The sequence below is a fragment of the Nymphalis io genome, chromosome 5 (assembly GCF_905147045.1).
Source record: "Nymphalis io chromosome 5, ilAglIoxx1.1, whole genome shotgun sequence".
Taxonomy (NCBI): domain Eukaryota; kingdom Metazoa; phylum Arthropoda; class Insecta; order Lepidoptera; family Nymphalidae; genus Nymphalis; species Nymphalis io.
The window spans coordinates 1987501-2013510 of NC_065892.1; the positions used below are offsets into that span (position 1 = coordinate 1987501).

At 36.1% G+C, this 26010-nt stretch overlaps 1 protein-coding gene across 5 annotated transcripts in view; it reads left to right on the forward strand.

The window, feature by feature from the left end:
* The first annotated feature begins 313 nt into the window (after window positions 1-313).
* LOC126768396 (putative protein kinase C delta type homolog) overlaps window positions 314-26010 on the forward strand; it is a 35665-nt gene continuing 9968 nt past the window's right edge. The window contains exons 1-6 of one of the 5 annotated variants that reach the window (XM_050486423.1): window positions 314-598; window positions 6528-6643; window positions 8359-8560; window positions 9190-9319; window positions 23570-23680; window positions 24688-24765. In XM_050486423.1, coding sequence (XP_050342380.1) covers window positions 506-598; window positions 6528-6643; window positions 8359-8560; window positions 9190-9319; window positions 23570-23680; window positions 24688-24765 — 730 coding nt within the window. In that variant the 5' untranslated portion in view covers window positions 314-505. Of the gene's footprint in view, window positions 599-3113; window positions 3301-6527; window positions 6644-8358; window positions 8561-9189; window positions 9320-20134; window positions 23344-23569; window positions 23681-24687; window positions 24766-26010 lie in introns of those variants that run through there. The other 4 variants (XM_050486424.1, XM_050486420.1, XM_050486421.1 and 1 more) reach the window with 4 other exon arrangements.

A 26010-nucleotide genomic window follows, 5' to 3' on the forward strand; every position in this document is an offset into this window, starting at 1 on the left:
TTGTTTATCGAAATAACTTTCGATAAGCTTAAAATGTATGTATATATTGTTTTTCCTCGATTATTCTGTTGTTAAGAAATTCCGACAACAGTTGTCTATTGCCGGAATCCGAAAATAATAAAGATATTCAACGCGCTATAAATAGCTTCTCTATCATTTATTTGCCGCAACATTCTCATATAGTTGTAATTATTTTAAGAGTGGCATTTTTGTGTATCGCTTAAATCGCGTTGGACGAAGGCGGGCGGAGGCGGTTGACTCACGGACTCCGGTAGACAATCCAGGAACCCGCCTCTTCAGTGCTCCGTACGTCGTAAGTGCCGAAAGTCGTGTAAAAAGTTGTATCCGGCCGCGAATAGCGCGCGTGGAATTTCGTTTATAAATACGCGATTGCGGGTGGTACGGTCAGGCGAAGCAGCGTGTTTTTCGCTTGTCGCCTGTTGGAGGCGGCGCGGCGTGCGTCGGGTGCGCGTGCAGAGTCCACGACGACGATGCGCTCACGGCGATGATATTCACCGGCGGGGGGGCGCGTCGACGCACCTCGCCCGCGCCGCCGCGCACGCGCCCTCCCGCTTACCAGCGTCTATATGCTGAAAACGTAAGTATTATTAAATCTTTAACATTAGGTAACAAAACTGACAGTTTATCGTAGAAAAAATCCGTTTCAAAGTTTCGAACTAGAGTTATGTTTGATCTTCCTTCACGAACCGATTAATTTCGTGGCAAAACAAACGAAGGAGCGTATTGTACCGTTGAGTAATGTCATGCGTCTGCGTTGTAACTACAAGTGTGAGCTTAAAAGCTTTTGCCCTGGTTTACTTTTATTGCTCTTTATAAAAACAATTGGTTTTCCGTGGTTATATTTGTTTATTATTTGTAACAAAATTTTATAATACTGTATTCAACTTTGTGATAGTAAATTGGTATTAATATATGTTTCTTCTCAATTAATCATTCTTCAAAAATGAGTTATTTGTGATGAATGAAATGAAGATGACGAATAAGTACACGCGCTCACACACGTACAATCTTATATTTTTCTTTAATATATTTAATTAGTCATAACATGATTTATATTGTGTAATTTTATATCTATTATCTTGTATTTACAAAAAATAAATGTAACGCTGTTGATTACGAAATAAATAACCACAGTTGTAAAATGAAAGGTTTTTATAGAGACAATGACAAACGTTAGGTAAAACGTATATAAATAAATTTAAACTTGTAACATCGTTGATTTTAGCTACTTATTTATAGGTTTATAAGGCTGTAGGTCACTGGGCCACGGTTCCAAATGCCTCAGATTGCACGTAACGTTGCCGTTGATTCTGCACGTAAGCTGTTGATCGGCTATAAGAGTGTACCTGGGTACACTTTAGTATTTTCTACGCAGAAGACTAGTCGTCTTTGATATTTAATCGCCGTGGCCGAAATTCGACGTAACAAAGGGTTAATTACTTTTTCAAACGGAATAAACGGTACCTAGCAGACAAGTACCCACACAAGTGCCTATATACAGGACGAAATATATGTATTGCTTTAATGAAAACACAAATTGCAAAGAAAAAAAAGAACTTCCAAGTTGTATACCTATTTGATTTTTTTAAGATATGGGTTCGTTTTTTACGTTATTTGTGAACGAGTGAATGAACCGAATGTACCCACTGCCCAAAACTTCCTTGTAACCAAGTAAAAGATTATCAATTTTGTTTTGAACTCGCTCTTAAACAAAAACATTATCTTGAGCAAGAAAATGGCCGAGCTCACATTGCACTACAACCACAGTTATTTAAGTATGTTCATGAATTTGGCGTACAAATGTAAACCTGAATGAATAAGAATTAATCTGCTTATTTCCAATTTACATGACAATTATTAACGATATAAATCAATGGAAATCGATTACAGATATCATGTCATCTGGTAAACTGGAATGGTTCAGGAGAATTGGGTAAGAATCAAGGTTGAATGGCGTAGTATCGAAGAGTAAATGCACGGTTATAAATAGAGAGAACTAATGCGTTAAACGTTTGATGGAATCGTTGAATGTATTGTAAATTCTCGTAGTAGAACCGTCCGCACAATAAAATATAACGTATAGTTGGATTTTCATTATTAAAATCCTTATAAAGCAAATAAGAAGTTGATCATATAGCAGCATCTAAGTAATTTTATTACAAATCTAGAAATGCCCATAATAATTGGTATTTGTTTTCTTAAATTAAAATTAACTGATATATGCACTTCATTTGTGTTTTATATAAAATGATACCAAAATGCTATTAAAATAGTTGTATATTCATTAAAGCATATACCGAATTTCGAAATAGCCCTCATACCTTGTTCTGATTTTGATCCTTAGTTACAAATAGAAAATAGATTAAATTTCGAAGTAGGTATATTTTGATTTATTTTATATACATCATCCATCTTTACCTTTTTTCTTACTACGAAATAACATTGAACTTAGTAATATTTATTAATTAAAATTTAAGCGCTTTTACAATGTTTACAAATTATAAAATTGTGTACTAGTTTCGCGACTTTGACCATATTTGTATGGCAGTTGTTTATTACCTTATGTTTCTTTCTTTACCTTGGAAATATATAGGAATGAAAAAATTGTCGATGTAGGGGAGAGGGGGGCAAGATGGGGTACTTAACGTTTGAACCTCAGCGAAACTAATATTTTGGTGTTTATATTATCATTTTAATTTTAATAATCATCTTTTGTATTCTGTCTTCCTTGATTCAATGTAAACAGATGATTCACTGTTTACAGTTGAGTAAATAGGATGTGAAAGCCTAACAAACATCAAAATTAACACAATATTAGTTACGATGCTAAGGGTATAATATATACTATATATCAATATATGTTTATGGAACATATCAAATTTATCAATAGACGTTATAATAATCACTAAAGAAATACTTTACGTGAATGAATAGTTTTTGATTGATTCACGTATCGCAATGACGCGGCCTCGTCAGATACGAGTATGTCAAACAAATTCACAATATTAGCCATTCGTTCACACCATTTCAGCAGCAATCGGATTCATGCCAGAGAATTCATATGAGACCTTGAGGATGCGACGTTTTCTTAGCGAATACCGACGTATCTAGTAGCGTGATAGCGTCCCTTCAATTGTAAGGGCGCCATATTGGTGTAAACAAAATGTAAATAAACAAATAAGATCATTAAGTAGGTAGTTGGGGTACGCTTCTGGCGTTCGAGTTGGCGATGTACCGACAATTAACTTCAACGGAAGTGGGATGTCTCGTTTGTTTCGGGTATGTTGTCTATTTTTGTTTGTTTGATTGCTAATTTTTATTAATTTTAGTTTGTTGTACGGGGAAGATCTTCAAGAATCGAGTTATTATAGTTATTATTTTTATATAAATATATGTTTTATTTATATATAAAGAAAATATATTCGATTAAAAATAAGCAGACAACCAGAATAAAACATATTTAACAGGATTCGAAATCACAATTTTTTTGTGTTAGAAATTGGGAAGAACGGACAAATACGAGACTTGTGCCTATAATTGAGCTGGCTCATGTATCCTTTAAAGCAGAACCGAGCAATACAACAACTGCTATGTAGCGTTAGAATAATTTATGAATGACGGCGGCTTAGATAAGTCTGCCTAATATTTTGTAACCTAAAAAAGACTGGTCTACTGGTAAAGTTTATTTATATTTTATTCTACCGCTTCATTAAAGCCGAACCACAGATCATATATAGTATACCGTACCATAACAGCCTATGAATGTCCCACTGCTAGGCTAAAGGCCTCCTCTCCCTTTTTGAGGAGAAGGTTTGGAGCTTATTCCACCACGCTGCTCCAATGCGGGTTGGTGGAATATACATGTGGCAGAATTTCAGTAAATTAGACACATGCAGGTTTCCTCGCGATGTTTTCCTTTACCGTAAAGCACGAGATGAATTATAATCACAAATTAAGCACATGAAAAGTTAGTTGTACTTGCCCGGGTTTGAACCCACGATTATCGGTTAAGATTTACGCGTTCTTACCACTGGGACATCTCGGTTATATAGTATACTGGTATATATTTTAATCATCACCATTCCATCATATGTAAAACAGATCTTTCGGTATATAAAGAAACACCACCATTTGTCAGAAATAAAAACAATGTAAGAATCTTTCTAAATTCATATACATGGATGTAGTTTGAGAAATGGGTATACCCCATTTCTCTATAATACAGCCCAAGAGGCTGTTAATGTACAAGATCAATTTACAAAACAAATTACAAAATTATTTTAAGCTTCAGCTGTTTCAGTAGTAGTAGGTTTATCAACAAACGTAATACATGTAAAAAGTAGTCGCCAAAGTATTTTCAGGCCGCTCAAAAATATTCCCAATGTTTGTTTAAAAACTTTGTAAATATTGTAATACAATAATAATAGCTGCTTATGCTATTATGGCTGACTAAGTGCTTACTGAAAAATTTTAAGCAGCTTAAAATTGTTTTTTGGAATAATTCATTTAATATATATTTATATTATAATTTTGTATGTTATAAAAATGTCTGTACATTAATATATTATTACACAAATCAAGGGAGGGTGTTTAGTTCTCTTATGAGTTATATTTTAAAGCCACTTTATTTTAATTATACTATACATTATAATTAAAATAAAGTGGCATAAAATCAGCATCTAAAATGGAACTGTCTCCCTAACTTTATTAAAAAGCACTCTAATTCAATATACAATAAAACTATTAGTTAACAATAATTTATAAGGTGGTAGAGCTTTTGAGCCTGGCGAGTTGAATAGGTACCACTTTTCGTCAGATATTCTACAGCTAAACAGCAATATTTAGTGTAACTACAGGCACAGTAACAGACTGTTAATATCCCACTGCTAGGCTAAGGCCTCCTCTCCCTTTTGAGGAGAAGGTTTGGATCTTATTCCACAATGCTGCTCTAATGCGGCTTGGTAGTATACACATGTAGCAGAATTTCAATGAAATTAGACACATGCAGGTTTCCTCACGATGTTTTCCTTCACCGTCAACCAAGAGATACATTATAAACAAAAATTAAGCACATGAAAATTCAGTGGTGCTTGCCCGGGTTTGAGCCCACGATCATCGGTTAAGATTCACGCGTTCTAACCACAAGACCATCTCGGCTTTTTTCAGGCACAAGGGACATTTAAATGTATTAACAATTTGTAATCCGCACTTGTAACGAGAAATACGCATTGTTATCGCTATTGATTTAATTTCGGATTTAGCGTATACTTCAATTACAATAAAATATGGTTACTGTGTCTTATCTATGAGTTATGCTTGCACAAACTGTCGTGAGTCTTATTGTCTTGGCAACGTTCACTTGGAAAGCGCCCAGACCGACAATTTCCTCTACGCCGTTAACGTGTATGTTAAAAAAATGTGTAACGTATTATATATCCTATGTCAATAATAAAACTTAACATTATTAATATAATATGAACTATTGAAAGCCATAAAAGAATACATAGAATTTCCGTAACAACCTGTGAATGTCCCACTGCTGGGCTAAAGGCCTTCTCTTCCCTTTTGAGGAGAAGGTTTGGATCTTATTCCACCAAGCTGCTCCAGTGCGGGTTGGTGAAATAAGCATGTGGCAGAATTTCAGCGAAATTATACACATGCAGGTTTCCTCACGATGTTTCCCTTCATCGTAAAGCACGAGATGAATTATAATGACAAATTAAGCACATAAAAATTCAGTGGTGCTTGCCCGGGTTTGAACCCACGATCATCGGTTAAGATTTACGCGTTCTTACCACTGGGCCATCTCGGCTCTTAGCTTACGAGTTTTATAATGAAGGATGACATAATTGTGTAATGTTACTATAATCTATTCAATTATATTCCCATTCAAAAAAGTACGCTCCATGGCCACGTCTTGTTAGGAATATGTCAAATCAGTAAAAAGTAATAAATTGTTTTTGGTTTCATCTTGATATCTTTGATTAGTTTTTTAATCAGTTAGTACTTAGACTATTGACCTATTTTTGTACTAACAACATTTATCATCTTTTGAAAAAGTTTAATCAAATTAAATGTTAGTTTATTTTGAAACACTAAAGTTGCTGCATATTATAAACACTTAGACAACGGATTTGAGCAATCCAAAGGGAATGTTCATTTAATATACTTTTGAAGCGTAGGATCAGAAAATAATAATAAAAAAGCTAATTTTTTTGATTAATTAGTAATTTTTTTTTTCGGGACTCCGATTTTATTAATATATCCCACAAAATACATTCTTAGTCCTCCTTATTTACATAAAATTTCGTCTTATATGTGAGGTAACAAACACGAGGTCGTGTTGTTGCAGACGACAATATGTTCTGGCGATAAGAACATCTCTCTGAAATAGTACATCGATTAAGTGTTATTAAAATCAGTCGATAATAGTATTTTATCTTGCAAGATTTTTTTTTATTTCTATACATATTAATATAATGAGTTTAGTTATCTTACGGTTTCAGTGGTTGCCAGGCGGAGGCGGCGGGCGCGGTTGCGAGCGAGGTGTCGGCGAACCAGAGGTGCGCCGCTCCCGCGCTAAGCGCATCACGCAGCGGCGCGGAGCCATCAAACACCATAAGTAAGCCTATTAATTTCACTCATTATTTATTATATTAATTTGATAGTCGAAAACATTATTTTACGCACATACGATTCAACTTCTCATATATAAGAACAATGTTATTTGGTCCTTACACGTAAATCGCTTTATTTATAGCGTATGTATCGGTATGGTATGCAAATTATATATAATAATAAACTAAAATTGTATTGTCTAATGCCTTAAATTCTTAGCCATAGCAAAACATCTGTTAGTCGGCTCATAACCATTTCACTGTCCCGTGAGTCATTATGGCGTCTTTTGTAAGGACAGAGAAGTTGTTAAGATATGGTTGCCTAGAGCCAGAATGGCAAATTAGCTGGCAGAGTAGACCTAATTATGCTCTGCTGGAATTACGCTGGAGATTTACCATCTGCGCAGGACTCATCACCCTTTTTTCCCCCTCATATAATTCGATGGGATGGGATATACGACCGGAAAGAGTCCAGGCGCATAACCGGCTTTATATTAGCAATGCCGATTTTCAGATTCCGGTTTGCTACTGAGAATTTATAGACAGAAAATCTCAATACCAATTGGTCTGACCGGAAGCTTGTACTCCGGACCTCAAGATCTTGTCGCTTATAAGCCCGCTATTACACCCACAAGGCTGTCTTATTCATATTGTTTTAGTAGGTAGTTGCGAAGTGATAAAACAGTGTGTAGTCGAACTTCAATGAAAATGTTATCATAACAACACCATTCATAATTGTTCTCTTGGTACTTAGAACTAGGAAAATGATCGGTTTAAGAATAGCCATGTTGATTTTGGCAATCTCATCCGTCAATTAGCGTGTCACGTCTGGTATGCACGCCAATCATTTGTCTCGTAAATTAACTCATTGTATGAATTAAAAGCAAATAAATCGGTGTCGATTGTAACAAGTGATTACCAATGTTAATTATCGTTTTCAAAAAAAATTTTTTTTTTCAATTTTTCAGAAACCTGACTCAAATTCTACCGTTTTATATATTTAACTCATAACGGACAATGTTATTTTTTAAATAAAATATTTTTCGATAAAACTCGCGCGTAACTATTATTATCATTCATGATATTATGCCAGAAACCAACATGCAACTTTCAAAACAACTGTACAAAGTTTCAATGATGAACGATACTTGAACGCATAAAAAATGAACGAAAAAAATAAATGTAAATAAGATTAACGCCGAAAGCTCTGCACAACACGAGTATTATATTATATTATTAAAGTGACCCGTATGTGAATTGCCGAATAAATGAATACAGAGCAAACCAAATCAACGTATCAGTAAAACACAGTAACTTTTACTTTTACAAGAATCATTTTCATAACGCGGTTAGATCGCGGCAAATAGCTTCAAACATAAATTACGCTGTATTTATTTTTTTACCAGTGTGGGTGTCTAATTTTATAGAATTTCAATTGAAATGTTTTCTTATTCGTAGAAGCTTAACGCAAAGTTGGAATAACAATTTTATATAAATATTATTTTTGAAGTAGAACTTCTCCGACACGATGAGAATATAATTTTAAATCGAATTTGATTGCAACGTTTTCATAAGTAGCTTTGAGTGATAATTTTCTGACGCGAATGTTTGTCGGTACTTCTGTCACGTTACTCGCACTTCATTTTTCCCCAAGAGATTTAAAAGTTAAAACACATGATGTAGTTGAAAATATTAACCTGTTTTTAAAATTACTTTTCAGAATCCACGAAGTTAACGGACATCGCTTCGTGGCAAAATTTTTCCGGCAGCCAACATTTTGTGCGTTCTGCAAAGAATTTCTTTGGGGATTCGGCAAGCAGGGTTACCGTTGCATTGTATGCCAGACTGCTGTCCACAAACGCTGTCATAACAAGCTGTTGGGAAAATGTCCTGGGTCAACTGCCTATTCAGATGCCACAGTGGTAAGAATAATGCAATAGCCTGACCACATTGAAATATTAGATCACATAGTTTTTACTGACAAAATGTAAAATTTATTACACCTTTTGTAAAAAACATTATTATGATACAATTTTGATAACCAAGCATGTGTCGAGTTTTACTTGAAAATCCCGATATATAGTTTCGTACTATTAAATGTAGCATAAGTCTCAGCACTTGCTAATACATAATACTAACTATTTGTTTATTTATTTATTTATTTAAAAACTTTTTTGCCTACCATATTGTGTAGTATGACAAAAGGCGGACTTAATGCCTAAAGGCATTCTCTACCAGTCAACCTTTAGGCTAAGCAGATATTCGTGAAGGCGGTAATTAATAATCAAAATACTAACTTTTATAAGGTGTGAGAAGAAAATTATGATAACTGTGTAATTTATAGTATTAAAAAAGATAATGTTTTGCTTATTATTCATAATTCATTTCATTTTTCATAATATCTTGAGTGGACTATATATATATATATATATATATATATATCGCCTTACCTCGATAAAGGATATTGACAAGCGGTTATTTTACATCTTTATCTCTTGGCTTTGGTGGCTATAATTTGTCTTTATAAATTCTCATAATATCTTTGTTACAGTACTTGAGAGAGCGATTCAAAGTGGACGTGCCTCATCGATTTCGTCCGCATCAATTTATGTCGCCGACTTTTTGCGATCACTGCGGTGCACTCCTTTACGGATTTTTCAAACAAGGACTGAAGTGTGAAGGTAAATTATATTTTTATTGTCTCGTTTAAAAAAAAATCATATATTTCGTAAGATAACACAGTAGTCACAAGACCCGACAGCACCTCTATTTAATATTTAGGCGTAGAACGTACACAATTGATCGATCTAATCTTTAGTAAAATTATTATAGTATTTAGCATTTCTAGTTATATTTAACCATTTGATTGATTAAAATTTGTTAGCGTTTAAAAACTCAAATAATAGCGTCCCTTTTAATTTGTTTTGTCATAAAGATAGTATGTTAATGTATTTGTGCGTATTTGTATATAAAATATATTGTAAGTATATGTATATATATTAAATTATTAAATCATATTTAACAGCGTAACTTCTTATTTTTTCGATATAATGTTTATAACAATAATAACATTCATTATTTCTTTAACCATGCAAATGCGGCAAGTAACACATTATTTATGAGCCTATTTGTGTTTATTGACTAACATATATTAAACTACTTACTTAAATTTGTTTCTTGCAAAGGAATGTTACATATTTCCTTTGCTAAAAGTGATATCAATATACAAGAGCGCCTTGAAAAAGTTTTCAAGATAATTTTTTGGAGCACCATAACTAAATAGCGATAATTTGGTTATCAATGACTATATGTATGAAATTAAACGACTTACTTTAAGAAACGCTTACAAGTAATAATTATGTACATATAGTGTAGAAAAAATACTAGTAATAATTACAACACTACTGCCGATAAAAAACCGAAAGAATATGTACCTTATTTAAAAACATAATATAACATATAATAATAATAACATTAGTGTAATATTTTTTAAATACAAAAAATATATACAAATATGACTATAATTTAATTTAATTAATAATGATGTTATATAAAACTTCTACGTATAATTATTTATTCCGTAGCTCTAAGCTACGAAGGCTACGAGATATGAATATCAAAATGAAAATATTTTTTTAACTTTCTCGTAATTATAGTAGTACTTAAGCAAGACTTAAGCGCAATACACACCAAAGCCGCCGACCCGTCGATACCACCCGGCGGTCTATATGAAAACAATCATGTGGCAACAATAGCTTAGCTGCTTACTGCCCGCCGTCATGTTGGCGGCATGTCGGCGGTTTGCGTACGCAAGCATTTAGTTGCTCGGCGGCTCTCAAGCTGAAGTGAAGTGCAATTTTTTTTTGCGGCATGGAGTGAGACGACGGTGAAACGTTAACCAATCTTTATCATATGGATGATTTATTGTGGAATCCTAAACAGTAATCATAAAGTCTGCCTAAACGTTTTGACACATTGAATGAAATGGAAAACCAGTTTAAGATAAATGTTACAGAAATAGAAAGACTATTTTTTAAACAATTCTGGGTTATCAATCAAATCAATCAACAGCCAATCGTTGTCCACTGCTGAACATAGGCCTCTCCCAAGGTGCGCCAAAGCTCCCTGTCCTCCGCCTTCCGCATCCAGTTGGTGCCCGCCACCTTCTTAAGGTCGTCGGTCCACCTGGCTGGAGGGCGCCCTACGCTGCGCTTGCCGATTCGCGGTCTCCACTCTAGGACTCGTCTGCTCCAACGGCCATCGGTCCTACGACATACGTGACCAGCCCACTGCCACTTCAGCCTGCTGATTTTGCAAGCTATGTCGGTGACTCCGGTTCTTTTCCGGATAATCTCATTTCTGATCTTATCCTTCAAAGATACTCCGAGCATAGCTCGCTCCATAGCACGCTGAGCGACTTTGAATTTGTGGACTAGTCCCGCAGTTAGTGTCCACGTTTCGGCACCGTATGTCATGGCAGGTAAGACGCATTGGTTGAAGACTTTCGTCTTCAAACATTGCGGTATAGACGACTTGAGGACTTGACGAAGGTTGCCAAATGCTGCCCATCCCAAGCGAATTCTTCGATCGGCTTCCTTCTCGAAGTTGTTCCTACCGACTTGTATTATCTGTCCTAGGTAGGTATATTCACTAACAACTTCGAGAGGTTTCCCCTCGACGTATATCGGTCCCGGCACGACATGCCTATTGAACATGACCTTGGTCTTGTCCAAGTTCATACCGAGACCGACACGCCGGGAAGACTCGCCTAGGCTACGCAGCATTTCGGTGAGTTGTTCCAGCGACTCTGCTATGATGACGATATCGTCGGCAAATCGAAGGTGTGAGATGTACTCGCCGTTTACATTGACTCCATACCTAGTCCAATCCAGCGTTTTGAAAACGTCTTCCAACGCGTTGGTGAACAGTTTCGGGGATATTACATCCCCCTGTCTCACCCCTCTGCGCAGTTGGATCGCCTTCGTCTTACAGTCCTGGATGTGGACAGTCATTGTAGCGGCGTTGTACAGACATCTCAGTACCTCGATATATCTCCAATCGATATGACATCTCTGCAATGAGTCGAGCACTGCCCAGGTTTCGATGGAGTCGAAGGCTTTCTCGTAGTCCACATACGCCATACACAGCGGCTGATTGTACTCTTCGGTCTTCTGCACAATCTGCCGAACAGTATGGATGTGGTCCACGGTGCTGTAGCCTGATCGAAAGCCGGCTTGCTCTGGGGGCTGGAACTCGTCAAGTCGTCTGGTGAGACGGTTCGTGACGACTCTTGAGAACAGCTTATACACGTGACTCAGGAGGGAGATTGGTCTGTAGTTTTTCAAGAGGGTTTTATCACCTTTCTTGAAAAACAGTACCACCTCACTCCCGCTCCAAGTTTCCGGGGTCTTGCCATGTTGGATGACGGAATTAAAGAGGCTTGCTAGCTCTTTCAGGACCGGGGTCCCGCCTGCCTTAAGCAACTCTGTTGTGATTCCGTCATCTCCCGGAGCTTTGTTGTTTTTAAGCTGTTCTAGAGCCGCCCTAATCTCTCCTTGGTCAACGACCGGGAGCTCCTCGGAGTAATGGCGCATAAGAGGGGCGCGCTGGTCATCAATACTGATTCCCACGGGTTTATCCGATCTTGAAGAGAACAACTGCCCATAAAACCTCTCTACTTCTCCGACAATCTCAGGCCTAGAGGTAACGACCCCACCATTTTCAGTTTTAAGTTTTGTCAGACGCGGCCTCCCAAACTTGCGAGCGAACACTTTCGATCCCCGATTTTGCTCAATCGCAGCCTTGATGGCACGGGTATTGGAGCGTCGGAGATCGCGTCGCGTCAGCGTTTTTATTGTTCGGTTTAAGGCCTTATCTGACAAAAACGATGGTAGTTCTCGTCGTTTTCTCATGAGCTCGAGTGTCTCAGCAGAGAGTTTTGGTGCGTTGTCTCTTCTCTGTGGCGGAAAACACTTGCGGGATGTGTTTTGCAGTATTTTGACCAGCGTGTCGGTTCTCTCATCAATGTTGCTTATGGTTTCCAACGCGGTGAATTGATTTTGAAGTTCCATTTGGAACTTTTCGGAGCCTTGAGCAGCTTGGAGCATGGTTGGTCGGAGAGTAGACCTCATCATTCTCGATCTTTCGGCTTTTAAGTTGATATTTAGAGTGCCTCGAACCAAGCGGTGATCACTTCCGGTATTAAACCTGTTGATCACTGAAACATCTCTAAATATGTGCCTTTTATTCGAAATGATAAAGTCTATCTCGTTCCTTGTCACGTTATCGGGGCTTCGCCAAGTCCACCTCCTCTGAGGCTTCTTTTGAAAGAAAGAATTCATCAAAAAAAGCCCCTGCGCTTCGAGAAAGTTTACCAGCATTTGCCCCCTGTGATTTCTGCAGCCCAAGCCGTAAGGTCCGACTTTCGATTCACCGCTATCTTGTACTCCCACTTTAGCATTAAAGTCTCCCATAACAACATTGTAGTGGGCCTTCGAGGTGTCGTTGAGGGCCTTTGCGATGTCCTCGTACATCGCTTCGACCACATCATCAGAGTATGTCGAAGTTGGCGCATATACCTGTACGACCTTCAGGGAGTACCTGTCGGAAAGTTTTAGGACAAGGTACGCTACCCGGTTCGACACACTACTGATTTCCACAATGCTGCTAATGAGATCCTTTTTGACTAGAAAACCGACACCACCCTGGGAGAGGTTATCACCTTCGCGGAAGTAGAGTAAGTTACCGGACTCTAGAGTTATCGTGTCCTCCCCCTGTCTTCGGACTTCAGATAACCCCAGTATATGCCAGTTTATATGACTTAACTCTACTTCTAATTCGGCGAGGTGATGGTCCAGCCTCATCGAGCGTCCATTATACGTTGCCATGTTCAGTCGTTTTATACGGTAGCCTGCCGTGAACCGGTGATTCTTAGCACCCCCTGCCCTGCCGATACCGCGACCGCTACCTTGGTCGGGCCTAGCGGGCTTGCCGGTAACTGGGGGCCTTTTTTTGGGCGCATCTGCCATTAATGGAGGGGTTTGCCCATACTCGCCGCGCTGGGCAGACGTGTTGGCGAGCGCAGTAGGGGGGGTAAGATGTTTATGGGAGGGGGGACGCTGCTGCCCATCCCCCCTTTTCCCCGTCCCTCAGTCGCCTCTTACGACACCCACGGGATGAGATTGGGGGAGTACTATTCTAAGCCGGTACTCCACGGCACTCTAAGCCGGTACTCCACGGCACGACATTCTGGGTTATGTTCATAAATAATAATAATATAAATTTCCTGGGACATTTTTCACACACAGCCATCTGATCCCAAATTAAGCTTGCACAGAGCTTGTACTATGGAAACCAGACAACTGATATACTACATATACTATTTTTCTTTTGTAAATACATACCTATATAGATAATTACACCCAGGCTCAGGACAAACAGACATGTTCATGCAAACAAATATCTGTCCTGGGTGGGAATCGAACCCACAACCTTCGGCTTGAAAGGCAAGTATCCACCAACCACGCCATCCGGCACGTCAAATGTTTTAGAATGTACGGATTCTGTACCACTAAGTCATCTGCCTTCAAATCTCTTGAATTTTTACTATTACCGGAGTATCAAATGCGACTCAATAAACTAGGTCTTATCCAACAGGTTCATTCCTTTTGGATTCAGCGATAATAATTCCACAAGCTGCCGCATATTGTTTGTATTCTACCGCAAAACAGCAGTAATTGTTATTCTTGTGTTCCGGTTTGAAAGGTGAGTGAAGCAGTGTAATTACAGGCACAAGGGACATAACATCTTAGTTCCCGAGGTTGGTGGCGCATTGGTGACGTAAGCGATGGTTAACATTTGTTACAATGCCAATGTCAATGGGTGTTGGTGACCATTTACTATCAGGTGGCCCATATGCTCGTCTGCCAACCTATACTATAAAAAAAAACTATTTACTGGATGTAAAGTAATATAAGTTTAATACTTTGATAAATATTGGAGTACGAAATAATCTATTAAGATTAAGGGCCTTTCTGTTTTAACTTACGTCTTTCGCTGAGTACAATTAAGACATGGATTTAATATAATATCAAGCAATTTTAAATATTTATTTATAAAAACTTTACATATATCCTTACAGGACAAGATTCGATAATGCAGCACGTTTAATAATATGAATTGTTTATATATACAAGATATAATTCTCCAATCGTTTACGGTAATTTATTTAGAGTTAATAGTAAAATCATTTATTGATAATTTAACAAATTCAAACACATTATTGGTTTCAGTAATTAAAAACATAAATGGAGGAAGTTGTCATGAAACAATTAGATGATAGGCAGATAAAGATTAGGCTCTCATAATTGAACAGACAGATAAGGGTTAAAAGTATGAAATAAAACATAATGAAGTAGAAAAACCTTAGTAGTAGTTTATGTAAAGACCAACTGCTCCAGTTAGTAGAAATCCGAATTAAACGGTTCGCCCCGTATGTCGTAGCGTGATTTTATAGTCTTTTTTTTATTGGACTGCTAGATTCTGAGATTAGCTAGAACAAAAATGCAAATAAACTTTTTATCTGTATACAAATTTGTGAACTGGTTTCGATTGTTATTTATTATTCATTTATATTACTTTCAAATACGCACACTAGTAAGCTAGTTAATAACTTTTTGTCACGTTAAAATACAAACACTTCGTTATATTTAGTTTAAAAAAGAATACAGGACTATAGTAATTACAATATTTTTATTTTATATTTATAACCCATGTCGTACTCGACTATGAATGATAAAATCGTCAATAAAATTACACGTGTCGGATAATTTTCCGCCTAATGTGAATCCATTAACCAACACTGGAGAAGCGAGGTGGAATAAACTTAATCTATACTAAACCTTTTCCTAAAGAGGAGAGGAATTTGTTGTCAGTGGGACATTTACTGGCTGGTATTTTACTTTTATAATTTTGATTGAAAGATAAGATATAAATCTTAGACTTTATTCAGGTGATCAATCCTGGAAAAGAGGTCAAGGCGGATTGAGTATATTAAAGTACTTGAATATATATATTTTTATATACAATACATACAAATATTATTTATTAAAGTATTCTTACATTCTATAATTATATTTATATTTTTTTATGTTACGGTGGAACTTTGGTTGATATTGTATTATTTAATATTTTTTTATTTAATAATACATTAGCTACAAGAAAAGTGTAGGGCGGAACATACCCCCCTAGTCATTGCATTTGTAGACCTAAACTAGGCTTTTGTCTCCGTGAGCAGAGAGGGGTTGTACTCGGTTCTTGTCAGAATTGGATGCCCCCCAAAACTCCTAAGGATAGTGCAATCGTTCCACGAAGGTATGGAAGTCACCGTCCTGCACAATGGCAACACATCCACGCCATTCGACGTACGCCGTGGTGTTCGTCAAGGTTGTGCACTGGCCCCCACCTTGTTCGGAATATTCTTCTCGGTGCTTCTGAAGGTTGCTTTTGGAGATGAACAGTGAGGCGACCACTTACACACACGAACCGATCATCTCAATGCTCAAGTCCAAACACCACAGGGAGGACCTATTTGTAGATAGTCTCCTCTTCGCTGACGACGCTGCCTTCGTTGCTCATGACCAAGCTCAACTCCAGAGTCTAATGGACAAATTTGCAGAAGCGTGCGACCTCTTTTCAATGTCCATAAACTGCAAGAAGACCGTTATTTTAGCGCAAGGATGTTTAGAGCAACCAGTCATCTTGCTTAACGGCGCATCTTTACAGGTGGTTAACAAATTTTGCTACCTTGGGTCGCATTTGTCGAGCAATCTCTCACTTGATGCAGAGATCGACTTCCACATCGGCAAAGCAGCCTCTACGTTCGGGAGGCTCTGTACAAGGGCTTGGGATAACAGACGCCTTACGTTAAAAACGAAAATGCTTGTTTACCAATCATGTGTCCTAAGCACACTCTTGTATGGAGCAGAAACGTAGACAACGTACGCAAAACAAGAACGCCGACTAAACACATTTCACTCGCGCTGTCTTCGGAACATTCTGAGCATCGCATGGCAGGATCGCGTGACAAACGAGTCTGTTCTAGGTGAGGCACAGCTGCCTAGCAATGATGCTAGGCATGGATGGCCATGAGGCCATTCTTAAAAAAAAAAACAGTTACGGTGACTGGGACACGTGCATCGAATGGAGCAGACTCGTCTTCCAAGGCAAATACTACTGGGAGAGGTTGCGGATGCAAAAAGGCCTGTTGGGCGGCCTATGCTCCGTTACAAAGATTGCGTTGATATGGTTGCGTTTAACATCCTTAGCAATCGATGGGAAGAACTGGCTGGGGACCGTGCCAAGTGGCGACGCCTTATTTACGAAGGCCAATCAAAGCATGACAATGACTGTTTTGAATTGCTAAAAGAAAAACGCACTAGGCGTCATGAGCGGGCTTCAAACCCCTGCCCATCTGGGGCGTGTACACTTGTCGGGATTGCGACCGAAGCATTGGTCTCGCATTGGTCTCTTCAGTCATGAACGCAAGTGCCTTCGCGATGCTGCTTAAATCATCTGTCAAAGATGCAGAGGCCTAATATTTTTTTATCTATTTAGCCATCCAACAATTAACAAAAGATAGTTTATTATCTACTTGAGTATTATATAATATGTAACTAAGACCAAGATAGGATTACACAATTAGATTAAATATATATTGAATTTCTAACTAGAAGAATATTTAATGAATGTAATATAAATAATTGTTACTGATCGTGTGATGTTTGAATATCCCTTAAAACCATGAAATTAAAAAATATTACGAGTCACATCTATATTATCAATAGTAAAAATATATTTTAATAAGTTTTTTTCCTGAATTAAAAAGTTTGTATTAATCCTTAGTCAAAGTTTGACATAAATAATATTTTCAAAATCAAAACGAAATATTTAAAACGAAATAAAAGATGGTTAAACTTGACAAAGGTATTTAAGGGATGGTTAATATTATTTTTTTACGGACTTGACTGCCTTGTTGGTCTAATGACTAGATGTAAGATCGCAGACTCCTTGGTTCAAATCCCAGGTTGGGCCAATAAAAATTTATTGTGTTGTATGATTAGTGGCGGTGGTGACCACTAAGGCCTCTGCCTCGAATTTTGCGGGCAGCGGGGCGGCGGTGGCGGCGGCGCGGCAGCGGGGCGGGCAACGCATACCTGTTCTCCAAACTAGCGGGCAGATCGCGCGGCACTATAGCGGTGTAGTGTTGTGTTCGTGGTTGTGTTGTCGAGATATTTGTTTTTATTCGCGAACGAAATGTCTGAAAAACGGCGATATCTTTTTGATTCAAATTTATTCCTAACGCTCGATTTATTGTGGGCAAAAGAAGAAGTGGATCCCTACTATAGGGCAAGGAAAATAAATGGCGAGTTTTATCGAAATTATGAAGAACAGAGACAAAATCCCGACAAATTCTACGACTAATAATTGGTTAATTATTCTTCTATTTTTATGGTTCACATCTTTGCTGTTCCATATACCCATATGGAACCTCCTAAAGTCCTCTCAAAGATTGCCGAAATAATTAGCTCTTGCACGTCCGAAGACATTTTGATACGTCACAAAAAAAATGTACAACACTATACCTACAATGCAGACGCGCAACGCGGGCGGCTCCGCTCGTTGCCCGCCCCCGCGCCGCTCTTGCACCGCTGTATTCGAGGGCCGGTCCATTTGATTATACGCGTAAGATCCTGCCGCTCCCGCGCCGCCGCCGCCGCCGCCCCGCTGCCCGCGAGATTCGAGGCAGAGGCCTAACTATCAGATAGATCGATTTGCACGTCCGCCTACCAATTTCATTAAAAAAAACAATAGTATGGGCAAATGACAAGGTTCAATATTAAATTCCTTTAACATCCGATTGAGTTGATACTTTGTACCAGCAAAGTACAATATGTGTCACGCTAGAGGTACAGTATTGTTGTTTCCAACAAAATAAAGAAGCATGCAGGGCATTATTATAAGATTTGTATCCAACCGACGCGTATCCGACTTTCGTGATGATTTTGTTCTTCCCTCCTCTCTTAGTTTCTAGATATTATTATTGTTGATGCTAGTCATAGATTACTATTTAAAAATATATTGTTCAGGATAGTCAATGTAAAAAAAGCGTCTGTTAATGTCCAACTGCTGGGTTAAGATTACTCTCGTTATGAGGAGTTTCCACTACGGTGCTCCAATGTGGTTTGGAGGATACACATGTGGCAAATGTTCGTCCGACACGTGCAGATGTCCTCACGAGGTTTTATTATTTCGCCGTCTTCGAACAACCGAGCTATTTCGAATCTCATTCAGGATAGTGAACGAGGCTATCAAACTTAAGTTTGCATGATTCAAGTTCTCTTGATAGCCTCGTTAGTCTTGTGGTTAGTTGGTACGTCTGTCCTTGTCATCGGTTGTGCTGTTCGAGTTAAAAAGAGATTGAGGGAATAGAAATTATTCGCAGTTGGCTAGTCTCCACTGAAAAGGTCATCAATCGAACCAGTCGAAATCGATTAAGAGGACGTTATATGACTTTATACATATATTGGGAATTTTATATAAAAAATATTTATATTATAAATTGTATAAAACAAGATACTTATTATAGTTTATATAAAGATCAATTTTAGATTTATAGAAACATTAATATTTTTTCGGCAAGTCTAATTTGACGAAGAATAATTTAATTAAGCATTTTATATGAGGATTGAAGGAGTTTTTATAATTAGCCGACATGATGGAATAAGACCAGTGGATGGAATACTCGTATCTCAACCGAAGGACAACGCTTCAAACGCGAGTTCAAGCCCGGGCAAATACCTCTGAGTATGTTCTTGCTTTGTGTTGATAATTCATCTCGTGCTCGGCGGTGAAGGAAAACTCCGTAAGAAAAACTGATGAAAAAAAGGTGGTGTGTGAAATTCTACCACATTTATCATATATAATCATTCAACTTTCTTGTTTTTTTACTTTTGTTTAATTTTAACAGTAGTGTCTGTGATTAAAATCTTGCTCCTAAATGTATAAGCAAATTCATCCAGTTGATAGGATTAAACGATACATAATTTTGGCGATGATGATAATACAGTTAGTATAAATTCTATTTGTTTTAGTATTTTGATTAAATAAAATCTTGCATTTAATTATTTTTTAATTAATATTTTTTTATTAAATTTAAAGTCCAACGTAGCATAGCTTTTAGAAAATAATATTCATAGACACAACATAAAACATTTTAAAACAGAACTAGGTACATCGTCTAAATATAATGATTTCGTATGATGATTTATTTTCGTCATTCAGTGCTAGAATCGAGCCAACAAGTGCATTAAGTTGTTTACGGATATATTATTTTAAAATTCTAATTTGACTATATTTATTTAAAATTTTATTAAAATTTCCTTGTGAAGGCTTCGTAAAAACTATTATTGTCAATGATACGTCACCAATCAATCAACCGGCTAGTTAGGCGGGCGGGATAGTGGGCGGAGCACACACCTGCGTTAGAGCGACCTTCCCAGTCAGTCTGCGTCGCGCGCTTGCCCGACATCGTTGTTGGGTAAATATCGCGCGCAAGAACACTATCGCGTTATTATGCCTCTGTTTTCGGACCATATTAGCAACATGTATTACAGTGGAACACCGTCGTATACTAGTTCGACATATAACTACAGTAGTTCAGTGTCACCATATGGATCGTCTTATAGTGCATCTTACTTAAATCCAGGGGGTAATTATAGTTCTCATTCATCTTTGGGAGGGTACTCTCGAACCCCTTTGACATCGCGATGGTTAACAAGTGGAGGTAGGGTCTATTCGCCAATATTAAGTACAATTTCTGAAAAAGGAACTTCAAGTCCAGTGAGAATAAACAGTCCCAGAAGGATACCTATTACTAGTCGAACCTATATACCATCAACATATACACCTCGACCTATTAATATAAATACAGCTGATATTGATGTTTCAAGAGATAAATATCGAAGTAAATTATCAGATTCGAATTCCACTCCACTTACCGGATTACCACCTAGGCGTAGTAGCCCAATCGTAGAAAGAGATAATGGGCATGATAAACCTGATACTGGCATTGACTCTTCACCTGGATCCCATCGTAGTACCATTAAAAGAGATCGAACGGTAGTTAGACTTCATACTATAAAACGAAAAGAAAGAGATTCGCCACGTAAGTCCTATGAAGATTCAAGGTGTATAAACGATGATTGTGAAAAGCAATCAGAACAAGTAAAATGGAGAGAAAAGTTAGCTAGTGACTTAGCATATAAATCACCGAAGGAAAAGAAATCTTTGGGAGCTAAATTAGTAGAAAAGTTTACGCTTAAAGATAAAGATGACAGTGAATTCATCAACATAACAAAAAGAACTCCTCCAAGACAAATAGATAAAGAAATATTATCTGAATCTCAAATACCGAACGAAACAATAGCTTCAAATAAATCTTTAGGTAGACGTTGTTCTATGGAACTTTTAGCCGAACAAGCTTCCTTACTAGATTCCCTAATAAGGAGAGAGAATTTAAGTACTGTGCCTTTAGATTTAAGTAAAATTGGCTCTGAAAGTTTGCTTAACTTTAAAGATACTGAACTAGAAAGTAACAAAAAAAGAAAATTATCAGATCAAGAAAATCCCTTAACAACTACAAAATCAGACCATTCTCTACATGCTCGTCTTTCAACTGTAGGTTTGAAAGACCCAAAACATGGAAAAAGACGAAGCTTAAGAAAGTCTTCATCGGGTGGCAGTATCTGCAAATTAGATCGTATAACAGAACTACCTCAAAATACAACCAGTATGGATACATCCATATCTTCTATACCAGAAACAAAAGAAACAAATAAAATTTGTAAAAAGGAAACAAATAAACATTCAAAACTTAAAATTAAAACAAAAATAACATCTACAGTAGAAGTAACAACACCACCGAGCCCATTAAAATTTATTGTAGAACAAGTAACCGTCGAAGAAAAACCTGTACCATATAAAAAGGGTATAATTTTCAGTAGCACAGTAGATGAGGAACCAACGGCCAACAAAGTAGTTAATTTAGAAGTACATAGAAAAAGCATAAAATTAAAGACAAAACAAAAACCAGAGGTAAACCAAAACAATAGTAAAGAAATAATTTCAAAGACTGAAAAAATTGGTCATAGGAAAAGCTTTAAGTCAAAAAAAATTGTTGAAAATTATGACATTAATTCTCCAGAGCCTGACGATGGGAACTTTTGGGATAAAATCGGTAAAAGGGAAACAATATACTTAATTAGTAGAAAACAAAACATTGACGAAGCCAAAGAAAAATCAAAACGTTTATATTGGTTTCCGGAAAATGAAGAATCTGATATAGATGGTATAAATTATAAAGAATCCATTAACTTGGAAAAAAATACTATTGAAAATAATGAAGATGTAAAAGAGACAATTATAAGCACCAACGAAGTTTTGAATTTAGTGCCAATATTGGAAGAAAAACAAGTTAAAACTTCTATCGATAATAAACAAAGTAATGAAACAAATACTGATAAAGAAATAAAAGCAAAAAAGTCTTTATGTAGTGAGGATAAAAATTGTAAAGTTAATGATAATTATAACAACAAAGTTTCAAACTTAACCGATTCAAATTATAAGACTCTTTCTTTAGAAAAAAATACGGAAATTTTACCAATTTCAGAAATAAAAGACTCTTCACCGGAATGTTTAATTTATTTACCGAAAGATAAATTAAATAAAAAAAGTAAAGAAGAAATTAAATTATTAACGAAAATTGATAAAAATAAAATGGAAGAGAGAAATACAGACATACAAAGTAAAAATGTGGCTTTAACAACAGATACAATTGCTAATGCAAGTAAAAATTTAATCGAGACTACTTCTTTATATGAACATAACGTCTCAAATGATATTGTTAATCCAATAAATACAGAGGTAGATCAAATGAGTCTATTAAACAAAAATTTAGTAAAAATATGCACAGAATCAAACGTAACTGAACATGAAAAGCTTATAACAGTTGATTGTGAGATAAAAGAAAATAAACCAGGAGAAACTAAATGCGAAGAAATAATAACAAAAGTTGACTCTGGAACTAAAGACGTAAATGAAATTATTTCGGAAGAGACGCGTATAAGTGAAAAATTAGCTAAAAGTATTGAAAACGATGGATTAAATTCCTTAGCAGTAAAGTCATCATCTTTAAGCAATGATAATAGTGCTGATAGTGTAAACATTCCAACGGATAATTGCAAATATAAATCTTCAATTTCGAAATCGATTGAAAAAAATACAAACGATGAAACAAAAAAAATGGATACAAAACCAGATAGAGAAGAACTTCCTTCTTCGAGTTCCGCTTTGTCTGTTGCGAGACCTGTAAAAAAAGAAAAAGCACCGATAGTTCTTATAGCTACGCCTAGACCGCTGCAAAAAAAGAAACCTCACGTTATTAATTCATCCTCATCTTCTGAATCGTCTGATGATGAAACATCTGATGATGAGAATGATGATGATGAATCTGAATCCAGTGAAGCGTCTGCTGAATTTTTCGAATGCGAAAACAATCCTGATGGAAGAACTTCAACTGGATCTAATGATTCCGGCTTTGATTCATCGGTTCCTACATCTCCTTCAGGATTTCTATGTACAAAAAAAGGTAAAACCACTGAGAAAAAATATGAACATATATTGTGTGTATATCTATCAAAATTACTAATTTGTAATATTATATAGTATTTGTATGTGTATAATACACAAATATTGTTATTTTTTTTTTGGGCATGAAGGCATTGCATGGCTTAAGCACACTAATGATAATAAAGAAAAAAAATGAGTCGAATCATTTATAAGGGCCAAGCAAAGGTATTATGAATTTGTTATAGACTGCGATGTTAATTGTCATCGAAAGTGTGAAAAATTGACGGCGAATTTATGTGGAGTTAACCAGCGGCTTTTAGTTGAAGCATTGGCATCACGTACTTCATCAAAAAGAGGTAGGTTTTCAAAATCATATGCTATAAATCATTTATCTTAATCGCAATATTTAATGACAGTAAAGTATTAATTGTAGATAAAAAGAAAATGTATTACGTTTCTGCAAAAAGTTTATTTGTTTATGTTATGGCGGCGTAGGTGCATCACGAAAGTATTATGAATCAGTCACGTTAGCAAAAAAATAAAACCATGTTCCAATAATATTTTCAAAATTTACATAAATAAAATAATAAATAATTTGCACAATAGTAACATGGAATACCTAATTATATAAGTTGGTATAAATATCGTCATGAAATATGTAGGGACTAAATATTATCGTTATTATTATTAAAATTATTATGTGTATAAAAAATCGCACACTTGGTTTACGAGAAGACGTAAAGTCAATAATACCTGAGTACTTGAGTTCCTGTGGTGCGAAAGATACGATGATCGGCGATTTATTTGGCGGGCCTTCAAAACGTCACGTATTTTTATCCGTCCAGACCGCCCGCTTGTTTGTTGGCGTAACTCGTTAGTTGTATTGTTTTAGGGTGTTTTAACGAATTTATAATTATTTGATGAATTACAAACTTAATTATTAAAAAAAATAAAGAAACTACCACATAAAACTTTCTTATTGTGCTTGAGATCGTATTTTGTAAAAAACATTTTCTTAAATAAACAAACATTCAAACATTGGCAATCTCATTTCAAGCTCACCTATTTGAAAAAAGATATCTTCTCCGTTTATTCCATGTAACTTTCCTGTTAAATATTTTAATATTTTCTTATTATTCTAACTTACCTAATGGGTTTTTAAGTAATTGTACTGGGCACTGTGGTCTAAAAGTTGTATAATCTGGTATTTTTCTTTATATTTATAGTTTAGTTAAATTATCAACACAACAAAAAGATTTTAGTAAAACGGGATGTAAATATTGTACCGAAGCTTTAATGAGTTTCATTACATTCAAACTTCTAGGAAAATTAGGGCGGAGTGTTTTATCATATTTATATGCAGGTGGAGACAACCCCAGCACCTCGACTGGATCTACAGCTTCTCAAACATATACCCACGATGTCTTAGAACAAGAGTTGGGTAAGAAAACATATATAAACTCGTTAAAACTAAATACAGTATTAAGCCTTTTATTTGTTTCTATATTTCTTCTATCAAATACTTTTCCTTTGCTTTGCCTGCCGTGTATTAACTTATTTGTATATAATTATCTTGTATGTACATTCTATTCATATTATTTTATTCATCCATTTATATTATAACCATATTTATAATATTTGATAATGGTGAGTATCTGTTTTATATATGATTCGTCAGATTTATTTTTGTTCTATTGAACAAACTCCTCAATGATCTCTATTTCGGAGTGAACTTTTGTTCGGGAACTGGAAGGTAATAAATAAAGGCTTCTTGACACAATTGGCAAAAAGCAAATTGAATTTCGAAACTTTCTAAATATATCCAAACTGAAAACGTCAGGACTTTCTCTCTTGCTCTTCAAATCGTATTAGAATCCGCATTCCAAAGAAGATAAAATCGGGTTTTAATTTAAAAATACACATACACGCACACAGGGTTATAAGACAAATACTATATTTCTTGAAAAACATTTTATTATTACGGGAACATTGAGATGCATAAAAAAATATCTGGCAGTCATAGGGATTACCGATAGAAGTGAAAACTTGAATATAGTTAAATATATTTGTCCAATTTCCACATCTATTGGCACTCCAAGTAATAATTCATTTATTAATTCAATTTATTTACTCATATTCAAATAATTGTTAATTGGAATTTGGAGTGTACTAAATAGGGTTTAAGAGCTTTTATTTCAATTGCCGCTTCTCAATTTGAAGTATTTATAACCATGTGTGCTTGCAATTTGTGTATATATAAATATATCCACAATCACTTTAATGAAGATCAACAATCGAAATAAGCCATTTTGATACTGTTCATATATTTATTATTTCGGGTATGATTTTTATTAGTTCAATAAGTTAAATTTTAATTTAGAGAAGTAATGCGTGTGGTCGTTTTATTCAAAGATTTTTGTCTTGTTCACTTCTATGGTATGTACAGAAGGTTTAAATGGTATATATGTATCTCTGCCCATTATAACAATTACTAAAAATTTGATCATTATTTTCGTTATTCTCGTATATATACATAAGTGATATCATACAAACAACAAGTGTTACATAGAATGTTTGTCAAAATAAGGCCAAACTTTAAATTCCTTGAAATGGAATAAAGGCTTATTGCGGGGCCAAATAACTGTCAGGCTTGTCAGTCATAGTTGAAAGACGTGACATTACCGTA